General features: G+C 48.2%; 1 protein-coding gene across 1 annotated transcript in view; it reads left to right on the top strand.

The window, feature by feature from the left end:
- The window catches only part of LOC306782371 (protein PTHB1-like), a 96,288-nt gene that overhangs the window by 48,337 nt on the left and 35,451 nt on the right, over positions 1-12,500 (top strand). Inside the window, exons 15-18 of the mRNA XM_079275701.1 lie at positions 1,280-1,420; positions 2,582-2,677; positions 2,832-3,004; positions 3,117-3,269. Coding sequence (XP_079131827.1) covers positions 1,280-1,420; positions 2,582-2,677; positions 2,832-3,004; positions 3,117-3,269 — 563 coding nt within the window. The remainder of the gene's footprint in view (positions 1-1,279; positions 1,421-2,581; positions 2,678-2,831; positions 3,005-3,116; positions 3,270-12,500) is intronic.

Raw genomic sequence — 12,500 nt, forward strand, 5'->3', positions numbered from 1 at the left:
AGAGGACCACAGTCCTTCTTCCTCTCTGGAACTCTCTCTTCTTCTTCCTGTTTATCTTGGCTCCACATCCTCCCTCCTGCTCTCTCTCTGCCTCCGGTCATGTGGTCAAACCTAAATTGAATTATTCACATAATCATGTAATAATTGCATGTCTGGTGCACAGTAGTTGGAGGTAATTATCACTATCTGTAACCACCTGGAACGTTCCATGATTCATCCGTCCCCCCCCTCCAACCTCGGCCGTCGTCTCTCGTAGTATTTCTCTCTCAGCCCCCCCCCCCCCCCCCCCCGGGTCCCTCGCGCCATCTCTTCTTAACAACTGTTTTCCTCCATCACCCCTTTCCCTTCGCTCTGTTATTCTAGCTAAGTGTAGATTTCTGCCAAGCTCAGCACTGCTTAAGCTCAGGACATATATTATAGTTGGCCCTTAACTCCCCCCCCCCCCCTCCCCCCATACTTTTTTTTTTTTTACAAAACTTCTTTTCGTCTCCTCGACAAACACTCCTCCGAACCTGGTGTTGACATTGAGTCTCTCGGCTCGTAGCGCTCCGATGCTCCTGTAATGTGAATAACTGCAGTCTTGACTGTGTTAATGAACGTTAACGCGGCGGCTGTTTGGAGAGAAAGAAGACGACGTGCCGGCCGCCTTTGATTCGCTGTCGGGGAGTTCTGAGGAGATGGATGCCACTTTAGGGCAGTGGGCTGTGAAGAGCAGGGAGGCTGGAGAATAGTGTGAAATAATGCAGAATTAAGTCGTTTTTATTATTAATATTAGTAGTAGTTGTTGTAGTCGTAGTAGTAGTTGTAGTAGTCATAGTAGTCAAAAAAGTAGTTTTAGTAGTCATAGTAGTTGTAGTAGTAGTCATCATAGTAGTTGTCGTGGTAGTAGTTGTAGTAGTCATAGAAGTAGTTGTAGTAGTCATAGTAGTTGTAGTAGTAGTCATAGTAGTAGTAGTAGTTGTAGTAGTAGTAGTAGTAGTTGTAGTAGTAGTCATAGTAGTAGTAGTAGTCGTAGTTGTAGTAGTAGTCACAGTAGTAGTAGTATTCGTTGTAGTCATAGTAGTAGTTGCAGCAATTATAGTTCCAGTAGAAGCTTTTCCAATGTATATTTTCCAACTTCTCTGTTGACTAAAATAAGTAAATGTAATGAAGTCATGATCACTATTTATTTTTCACTTTTTAAATTGCAAACAAATGCGTAACCCTGACAAAGGGATCCAATGGAGAAAATGCAAAATAAAATCTTTCATTTTTGGTACATTTTCCTCTCCCTCCTCAGGAGTTCCCAGGGTTCTCCAGTCCAGGTTCCGTCTTCCTCTGGCGTTGCTGTGTGTTCCGTCCTCTCCGGCCAAAACCACCAAGTTTAAGATCACCGTGGACACCAACCAGCCACCGGTCGACCTCAACTCCGTCTTCCCGGGTAAAAACGCACATCCACACACTCAACACGCAGCCATGCCGTTCTCACTTTCACAAACAATCGAGGATTCTGCATTTGAATCACTCGCTTTTCTATGAATCTAAACTCATTGTTCAGTTTAAGACTGATCCGTGTGAAGTTTGGCATGATGTTTTGGAAGAGGTGAGCGCACACCTCTGATTCTGATCCTCTGTATTGCTGCCGGTGCTGGTCGGCATGTTGATGAAGGTGGACCTGCAGCTTCACTGTGATTGGGGTGCATAAGTGCGTTTACACTGGCAAGTATGGTGAAATGCAGTGTACTATAAAGGGTCATCAGCTGCCATCAGCATTCATATCTACAACCAATGTGTTCAGGGTTACTATGCAAGTGTGTGCGTTGTGTACACGGTGTCCTACATGGTAGTGCGCTAACGGACGTCTCTGGAATGGGACACAACATTTGAGGAAAATAAGAAAGACACGATAAGAGAAGAACATGCTTTGATTCACACAGAGTTTAGGAAGTGGGAAAGGGAATTATTTACGTCATCAAACCTTCAGAGTGTACGTACAGCTCCAGAGATAACAGCGGCTTCGTTGCTTCACAGCTGTGTCTGTGTGTGATGGTTGTGTTCTCACACAAGGTGGCGCAGGTTCAAACCCCGGTGTTTGTTCTGAGCATCAGAGATGAATCACCGAAGGTGCTCAGATTATGAGTGGCAATCTGCTTTTTTTAAGGCTGGCATTATAGTTCACGTAAAGGAAAAGAGAAGTGAGTGCGTTTCACGAAGTGAACGGAAACCCCGGAGAGGGAATGAGACGACGTGTATACATCGACACGAGGAATCAACTGTTGTGCATCTCTGTATATGTGGTTGTGTATTCATGTCAGTGTGTTTATGCGTGTTTATTTATTTGTGATTGTGTGTGTGTGTGTGTGTGTGATCCAGCCCTGGGAATCTCTGTTCTGTTTCCCATGTTATCTGACAATCGGCAGCTCCGACGTCCAAACACACACTCTGCTCATGAAGAGGCATTTGTTGAAGCCCGCTTGTGTTTGTGTGTCTGTGAACAGTGTGACTGTATCTTGTTCACCTTTCTGTTGTTGTTGTTGGCGTCTCGCATCGTGATAGGCCGTCCTATCTGTCTCATCGCGCTGCCGTCTGTCTCTCTCTGCAGAGTTTTCAGCGAAATCCGAAGATAAGGACGGGAATAGTTTGGCTTTCCACTTCCTGTCAGGAGCGACGGTGACCGTGCTGGCCTCCAAGACCTCCCGTGAGTCCTGACAACAACACCTCCACCCGCTACTATTCCATCCTTAAACCCTGTTCAACCATTGAGATACCTTTAAACACCTTCCTGCAACCTTTTAATACTGATCCATGATTTGATCTCTTTCCTTTACTTCACTACACGTTTCATTTGTCAGAGCGTTACCGCATCCAGAGCGACCGCTTTCAGGACATGTGGCTGGTGGTGAAGGAGTTGGTCCAGAGGTTCGACCAGCACTTCTCCAAACTGGGAGTCGAAGACTTCAAGAAGAGCTTCAGCGGACCGCTCCCCCTGCAGGACTACTTCCTGACTGTAGACCACCACTTCCAGGTACGCGCCGAAGCCGGTGCCCCAGTAAAGAGAGCTAAACGAGCATTCCCAAGTAAACAGGAAGTTGTCTTGTCTCCCTGTGTGTGTGTGTGTGTGTGTGTGTGTGTGTTAGCTGCGTGTCAGTGCTCGGCAGTACCAGGATCTGCTGTCAGAGCGGGCCGTCCAGTTCAGAGCCATCCAGCGCCGCCTGCTGACCCGATTCAAAGACAAAACCCCGGCGCCGCTGCAGAACCTGGACACACTGCTGGACGCCACTTACAGCCAGGTCAGAGACCACACACACACACACACACACACACACACACTCACACTCACACACACTCACACGGGTCGCATGGGGGACACCTGGATGGGGGGGTGATCGGAGGGGACAGCTTGTCCGACCCCGAGTCGTTTCCTGAAGTGGAACGTCTTTGGGGAAAAGGAACAATTTGAGGTGGTTGATGTGAGCGACTGCACCACAGGCTGTACATCACGAGTGGACATAGACGCCATGTTGGATTACGGCCGTTGTCATGTTGGGGTTTCTTTGCCAACAAAAGTGACATAGAGACACCGTATGACGTCTCTGGCAGAAAATTGACATGTGTTGCTGGCTTTTGTACATATATACACTGTGTGTATATATGTATTATTCTGTATTTTTCATTTGTCTGACCCGTGGAGGTAAAGTTGACCTCTGAGAGTATTTCCCACTCTCCCGCTCTCTTTTGCTGTCTTTCATGAACTCACGCAAAAACACACACACACACACACAGCGGTGACGTGTTAGCGTAGATTTACAGTGTGAGAGCTGTATTCTGCTGATTTATGGACTTCCTCCCTTTTGGTGATTAGCTGTGCGCTCACACCCAGTTGGACAGAAACACAAAGTCACGTTAGTTTAAACAGACGCAACCTGTTACACACTTGTAGCTGCACGCCCATGTGTGCACACTCTCTCTCGCTCTGTCTGTGTGTGTGTGTGTGTGTGTGTGTGTCTGTGTGTGTGTCTGTGTGTGTGTGTGTGTGTGTGTGTGTCTGTGTGTGTGTGTGTCTGTGTGTGTGTGTGTGTGTGTGTGTGTGTGGTTGAGGTCAGTGCAAAGCTGATTTTGAAACAAAGCAGCCGTTAAGCTTTTGTCTCGCCCTTTGTTTAAGTTTGCCGTATGGGAGGGTGGAACTGCTTTTATTGTCTCTCTGTGTGTGTGTGTGTGTGTGTGTGTGTGTGTGTGTGTCTGTGTCTGAAGCAAAGTGATGGTTCCTTGCCGCTGCTTGTTTACTCTCGAGGCCGACTCTGCGGTCATCCGCTCCACCGTCCATTAGCTACTCGTTAGCGTAGCGAGGCCCGTGACATCATCTCTTCATTAGCTGTGAGAGCCGTCGGTACGTCAGCGCTCGGCTCCCCGTGATCACAGCCGCTCTTAACAATGCATTAATCCAGCGCACGGTCACTCCCACCGAGTTCAGCGAGAGGAGATGAATGAGCGTGTTGAAGTTTCTCGATGGCGTTCTAACCCAAATAAACAGTGATCACCTCGGGTTTGGCTGCGATCTTCCAGGGAGCCAGTTCTTAAGTTCAGTGTTAACGTCCTCACTGTTTCATTTCTACCGCTTTAACACTTTAATCAGCCTTCAAGCAATCGTACTTCATCAGCAATGTTTCTTTGGGCACGAAAGACAGAGACAAACAGAAAATCCACATTTAAAAGGTCATTTGAATACACAGTGAAACTCAATCTATTCAGTTTAACTTGAGCTCCGGTTATTGTTCAACCACGCGGAGCCGACGCGACGACGACACGCTTTGATCTTTTAGGACATTGCGTGTTTTCCTGGCAGGCATCTTCTGATTGTTTGTATCGAACACATCCCCTCTGTTGTATGAGAGACTGTGATGCACCGTGACTGCTGCTAGACGTCACCGTATTATCTTTCCCACATCTAATCATCTCGAACACTTTGTGAAACTTCTTCAAACTTTGAGTCTTAATGCCAGTTCATCACTAATGCCATTAATGCTTTCTGCTGTCACTCCTGTCCATCACCCCTTTCTCCCTCTCCCTCTCTCCCTCTCTCCCTCTCCCTCTCTCTCTCTCCCTTTCTCCCTCTCCCTTTCTCCCTCTCCCTTTCTCCCTCTCCCTCTCTCTCTCTCCCTCTCTCCCTCTCCCTCTCTCTCTCTCCCTTTCTCCCTCTCCCTTTCTCCCTCTCCCTTTCTCCCTCTCTCTCTCTCTCTCTCTCTCTCTCTCCCTCTCCCTCTCCCTCTCTCTCTCTCCCTCTCCCTCTCTCTCTCTCCCTCTCTCTCTCTCCCTTTCTCCCTCTCCCTTTCTCCCTCTCCCTTTCTCCCTCTCCCTCTCTCTCTCTCCCTTTCTCCCTCTCCCTTTCTCCCTCTCCCTTTCTCCCTCTCCCTTTCTCCCTCTCCCCTCTCTCCCTCTCTCCCTCTCCCTCTCTCTCTCTCTCTCTCTCTCTCTCTCTCTCCCTCGCTCCCTCTCTCTCTCCCTCTCTCCCTCTCTCCCTCTCTCTCTCTCTCTCTCTCTCTCTCTCTCTCTCTCTCTCTCCCTCTCCCTCTCCCTTTCTCCCTCTCCCTTTCTCTCTCTCTCTCTCTCTCTCTCTCTCTCTCTCTCTCGCTCTCTCTCGCTCTCTCTCTCTCTCTCTCTCTCTCTCTCTCTCTCTCTCTCTCTCTCTCTCTCTCTCTCTCTCTCTCTCTCTCTCTCTCTCTCCCCCTCCGTCTTCCTCTCTTCCCGCATCCGAGTGGCTCGTATGCGGGAAGTTTCTGACACACTATACACTCTGTAATGTATACACGCCGCCATAATGGAGGCTATCGACGGCTGGTCGGAAGAGTGATGAATGCGTCAAATTAATAATTCATGTCAGTATTCGGAGTCGTGCTGCTGAGGGCCAGCTCAGCAAGTTTGTCTTCATGAGGATACATCACATCCTCTCTCCTAATAGAAGGTTAGCAGAGGAGTCGGATACGCTTAAATTCAAATATGATGATTTACAGGTTTTATTTTGTCTCTGTGGATTTTCTTTCCTTCATTTCTATAATTTTTCCATTTCATTTCTCACTTTATTTCTCATTCTTTTTAAGCGTATTTCTTTAAATTCTTTCTTCTTCTTTTACTGTTCTTGCTTCGTACCTTCTTGCTTTTTCTTTTCACAAGTAGACGTAAACAAACGTTTTAATGGTAAAAACAACAGTGAACCTTTTAGATTCCCATTTTTATGAGTTGCACGTTTTACATTGCTCAAAGGCACTTCAGTGGTGTTGAAACAGGAAGGCACTTCTCCCACGCAATCTTTGTTTCAAACTTAATTGATGAGTTCCTGCTCAATAAACCAGGTGACGCCTCACAGGACTCTTTTCTAAAGTAGAGTCCCTTGCCAGCAATCACACTGTTGTTCGAGCGCTGGAGGAATGTGTGGCCAATCAGGAATGCTGGTGAATGCTGGTCATTTTGGGCCCGGAGGAATGTCTGCAGGGTAAATTGTCTGCATCAATCTTAGGTGGGGGGGGGGTTTCCCCTCGTTAGCGGTGTGTGTGTCTCCACATGCAGCGGCCGGCCCATCGCCGACGAGCCGCCAGGAGATAAGAGGAACGAGCTCCGAGAGGGTACTCTGTGGTCGGCCGCGCATTTCTTGCAGCGGAGGATAATATTTCCATGTTCATGCTGCCTTTTTATGAGCCCAATATTTTATTCATGAATTCCTGAGAGGCCGAACTTCACATGTGTGCGAGTGTAAAGCGCGGGGGAAACTTTTTTTTTTCCATCCGTCGACCGCAGTGGCTGCTCTCCAAAAAAAGAATCCACCGACGTTTGAAAGCACTCGGCCGGACCGAATGTGATTGATTGAGCTCCAGGACGGCGCGAGAGCCGTGAATGATTGTTTGTCGTGTGTCAAAGTGACCGCTGGAGAAGACAAACCTGAATCCACCACGTTGTTTGGTCATCGGGGGTCATTTGCAGTCTGTCTGTCCTGGTACGAGGTGTTTGTCTCCCCCCGTCACAGCAGCCTCTAACTGGTGTTTGATTAATCTGTGGCAGCCAGAGGTTAGCCTGGCGCTAGTGCGCCTCGGCTAACTAGCTCGCGAACCTCTCAAATTCAGGGGGGAAACCCAGGACTGCCACTCAAAGACATAAAAAAAGGAGTTTTTCGGAAATGGATGCTGAGAGGCCAAAGGGGGCGGAACAAAAGGGAGAGTTTCCATAAATATTTCCCCCGGTGCCGTTTCCTTCTGGAGGTGAAACGTCCATTGTTTGTTGGTATTAGCATTAGCACAAGGCTAGCGAGCCCTGACGTGGGCGGGGGAGACTCGGGGAGCCGGGCCGGGCCGAGCCTCCCTGTAATTACGAGTTAAAACGCTGGAAGAGGGGGAGGCTCGCTGACTGACAGGCCGTCCGGAGGGCCTCCAGGGCCCCTAATGGAGGCTTCTGGGAGACAGCCTCTTGATTTATCTGGCCCCAAATGGAGCTCGAAACATGGCTAAACACAGATCCCACTGTGGAGCGCAGGACCACCGCCATCAACAGTCGGGCCTCTCATCTGTGTGTGTGTGTGGTGTGTGTGTGTGTGTGTGTGTGTGTGTGTGTGTGTCTAAGAGCGCATGAGGAAGTGTGCATTTCAAGTATGTATATATATGTACGTGTGTTTCATTTGGCCGTGTTTTCACATTCATGACTGTTTATTAATGTGTGTAATCATATTTCAGTAGATTGTGTCTGCACGCACATAGACATCAGTGACTTTGTTCATTGACTGTAAACTGTGTGTGTGTGCGTTTAGTGTATTTAAGTCGATTATATCTGCTTTTTTTACCTCCTGTTTCATGTGCACTAGAGGTTTTTAGGGGTCCAAACATTGGACCAAATCAAAAAACGCTTTTTTGGAGAAAACGACTGAAACCCGGTTTGCAAAAATACACTTTCAGCAAAGAGACCTGATCTGAGGACAGTCGTTTGTGAATACAAGTTGTGCAGTTTGAATAATAAATAATGAAACCTGCTGGACATTCGTCAGCTTCCAGGAGACATCCACAGTGAGGATTGCAAGTGACCAACATTTGTCAGGGGGTCTGAAGCGTCAATCAAGGGTCTCGGACTCGAGGATAACTGGAGGAAGAGAAGCAGCAGAATGGTACTTCACAAGCCTGTGATGAGGATCAGAGAGAACATCTGGTGAGATCCCAACCTGATCAACACATGCAGACCTGCAGCCTGAACGCTGGAGGACCATGACCAGCCGCTGTGTGTCTGCGCATGCACTCTCGTCACAGTTGACTGGTTGGTGTCATGTTTGCACATTAACAAGTGTGTGTTCATGTAGAAGAGAGTGTGTGTGTGTGTGTGTGTGTGTGTGTGTGTGTGTGTGTGTGTGTGTGTGTGTGTGTGTGTGTGTGTGTGTGTGTGTGTGTGTGTGTGTGTGTGTGTGGTGTGTGTGTGTGTGTGTGTGTGTGTGTGTGTGTGAATGGCAGGCTCTTAGGTGCCCTGTGTGTTTGTGTATCAGATTAAAGGGCCGGCGGGAGCCGAGGAACTTCCTCTCTCTCTCAATCATTCCTCCCCAAGGAGATGTTTCACCCCAGGTACACACACATTCACACCCTTCAGTGCTTTCTCTCTCTCTCCGTCCTACACACACACACACACATACACACACACACGCACACTGAGGCTGAATGGAGCACAGAGGGGTGATGGTGGTCTGGTTTGTTTTCCTTTAGACAGTCTGTTTATGTGACTGTCTGTCTTATCACTGAATGGCTGTCTTTCATTCAGCTGACTGACACTCAATGTTCTGTGTGTGTGTGTGTGTGTGTGTGTGTGTGTGTCCTGAGTGAAGGATTTAGTCTTCCTATCCCTCGATGAAGAGCCCACGGAGTGTTCCAGGTGTTTGCTGAAGTCGAGTAGTACAACTAGTTACTTTAAAGGTATAATGTGCAAGAATTTCCTCAACAAACAATCCATCTCAATCCTCGTGTGTGTTGCACAGTGAAGCGTGCGGATGAGTTTATCTGCGCTTTAGGACGTGACCGCTGTGAAAGATTCAGAAAATACAGTTCCATTCTTTTGATTCCTGGCTTTGTTCTCACCACAGCCTGGATGTAAGAAGGTGACGGAGTCATCGTGACGTCACCCGTTGGTTTGTGGACTGATGTTTGGAAGCCTCGGGTTTGCTGATTTCGCCGTCGCCATCTTGTTTTATTTGCAGCCGTTGAACAGAAGTTACCAAGTGACCACATCTGGACTGCGGAGGCGTGAAGTAGACTCTGTATACGTCTCGGGTAGAGACCTGTCAATCAGCGTGTAGCCCCGCCCTAAAGCATCCCCTGCTTTATGGTCTGTGTGACTCTAAATGGACCATAATGTACTAAATGAACATCATGCTCATCTATTGCCGCCTGGTTCTCACCAACGCGGCCCCTCTCCCTCGTCCGTCGTCCTGATAATGTGAGAGCATATTGTACCTTTTGAAGGTGCACGGTCAGAGATGAGGAGATCGGGTCGATTCCCTCTCAACATGTCGGCTGTCAGCTCACGCTGCTTCGCTCCCACGGCGGCGCTGTTGGTCTGGCCGGCGTTCTCGGCTGTAACCTTCGTATGAGAGCGGAGCGACGCGGCGCTCGCGTGCACTGATGGCCGGCTCGACACAAGAAAGAAGAGCGAGAGAGACTCCGCTACATCTTCACAATGCTCAGGGGTTTGCTGCTTTATGTTCAGCTACAAGTCAAATCGTTCACCGTGTACTTCAGAGTTTCATTCATTGAACAGCATGAAGGTTTGTAGAACGTTGTCTCAGAGTTTCCTGAGTTTAATCTATTTATCTGTTTTGTGATGAGCAAACCCCCATGTCATGATTTAGGGTTTAAACTACGGCTCCGTTCAATGTCGAGGTAGCATTAGGTCATTAAAAGGTCTGTTCAGAGTTACAACCGTGTCAGATTTAGCTTTGTTGAAGCTGGTCACATCAGCAGATCAGATGACTTCTCTCTGGTAGAGCTTTGGTTGTCAGCCCAAACGACTCAGCCCCGCCCTGAACACCGGTCTGGCTCTGATTTCTCTCGGTTCCTTCTGGCTTCATCATTCTTTTTATCTTCCCCAGATTGGAATCAGGTTCGGGGCTCATTAAATGCCGCAGCGGTTGTGGGCGGGACGACACGCAATCCACATCGGTTCCAGTCGGGTCAGTCCAGATATCTTTTTGGGGGGGGGGGGGGACCCGCGAAAGTTGTGTAAAAACAATCACAGGAGGACGAGAGCGAGGAGGAAACATCTGTACTGTTCTTTATCAGACCGACGACAACCTGCCACAGGTTTTGCTTAGATGTGGTGGCAGCTGGAGGAGGCTTTATTATGAACACATGGATGTGGTGGGGGGGGGGGGGGGGAGAGACACCTGAAAGTGAAAGAAAGACAACACAGGCCTAGGAATACAAAGAATGAGAATACTAGATATGCCAACTATAAAGATGAGGAGGGAACTGAAGTACGGGAGAGACGGATGAAATGCAGAGAGTTTAAGAGATGGAAAGAAAACATGGAAGAGATGGAAACACAATGCAGCTGTTTTTACGTTTAGTTCACGGTGCAGGACAGATGTTGATGAGATGGACATACAAAGATGTGTCTTTCTGTTGTGAATCAAAGATTGTGAAACACAAGAGAAGAGATTAAAGAGAAGGAAACTACATATGGACACGAAAGAACTGTAGAGAACTCCACAGAGACCTCGGAATATGACTAGAACGATTTGAATGAGGCAGACGGAGAGAGAGTGGTGGATGATCTCCTCTTCCTCCCGCTCTCCTTCCTGTCCTCTGATCTCACAGCTGAAAGAATCAAAGAACAAATCTGACTTCCATTGTCTGTTATTATTCCATATTGATCTGCTTCCATCTGTCTGCTGTCTGCCCTGCGACCGACGGAGAGATCCGAGCCCTCCGTCAGAGAAGGACGTTTACTGAGGACGCTGCACATCAGGCTGTCCTCACAGCGCCCGTAGAGAAGAGGACGTTTACTGAGGACGCTGCACATCAGGCTGTCCTCACAGCGCCCGTAGAGAAGAGGACGTTTACTGAGGACGAGGACGCTGTCCTCACAGCGCCCGTAGAGAAGAGGACGTTTACTGAGGACGCTGCACATCAGGCTGTCCTCACAGCGCCCGTAGAGAAGAGGACGTTTACTGAGGACGAGGACGCTGTCCTCACAGCGCCCGCAGAGAAGAGGACGTTTACTGAGGACGCTGCGAGACACTGAGAGAGAGAGAGAGAGACAGAGAGACAGAGAGACAAAGACACAGAGAGAGAGACAGAGAGACTTCTGTAGTTATTATAACCTTAAACCACAATATTTTCCTCAAACTGACCAAGTAGGTTTTCCCCTGAAGCTGCCTGAGCTTGTGCACATACATCTGTGTTTCTGGAGGGTCGAACCAGCCCACAAACAACCAGTCACTTTGTTTTGTGGGCTGCCTGGATCACAAAACATGTGATTCAACAAGCCAATCAGATTTGTCTCCCTCACTACTGTATGTCACATGTAGGCTCATTAGAATACACCGCCCGCTTAACTTCTTTACATCAGAGCCAATCAGAGCTGACTGGCCTTTCTCGGGAGGGATGTCTTAAAGAGACAGGCGCTAAAACGGAGCGTTTCAGGCAGACGGTGAATACAGGTTCATTCAGACAGGATGAGACAAATAATGTGTTTCCTGAACATTAAAGCATGTGAACATGTTCCTGTAGAAACCCCCAAAATACAAGGATGAGCCTGAAAATGAGCATGAAATGTCACCTTTAAAGGAAGGACTTAAAGACGCAGTGTCAGAAATAAATACAAAGCTGCAGATGAATCAGTGGAATAGGAAACAATCAGATGACTCAGCATGAGGACGAGGAACTAGTTCAAAACAGGATGAAGATTAAAAACAAGAGTTGAACAGAGAATTGATGAAACCTTGAGTCAACTGTTGAATGAGAGGAAGTCAAACGTGAGAAGATAATCGGTACAGTGTGAGTTCAAAGGCTCATTCATCATTCATAACTCCTTTATCCGTCCTGCTGTGTTCCAGTTGGAGTTTATATATTCAAACTGGAGTCCTGGCCGGTGACTGAATGAAGAAAAGCTTTCCCACCATGCTTACCGCATCATTGCTCATTGTGTCCTGTTGCTGGGCGCCAAGCAGAGATTTAATAAATCATCCATGTTGGAAAGCTGTCACGCTGAGAGGAGATTAGAGAATTACAGCCTGCAGCTTTAATTAAAGCGTCTGATGGTCCAGGCCTGACCTGGGGAACCTGTAAGTCCACCATCATCTGGACCCGCCTTGATGAAGACCTGGATCCCACTTCATTCGGCCTGGTGTCAAAGGTCAGCGCTGACCTCGTGTCGTGGTTTCCAAACCTCTCTTCCGAGCGTCGCGGAGAGAAAGCGCAGCAGGCCGCTCTGTCGTGGGAAGCTTTCTTTGTTTGGCCGCAGAGTAAATGAAATCAACTTGGCAGCTCCGAGCCGGTGTGTGGAGT

Source organism: Melanostigma gelatinosum (assembly GCF_949748355.1).
Source record: "Melanostigma gelatinosum genome assembly, chromosome: 9".
NCBI classification, from domain to species: domain Eukaryota; kingdom Metazoa; phylum Chordata; class Actinopteri; order Perciformes; family Zoarcidae; genus Melanostigma; species Melanostigma gelatinosum.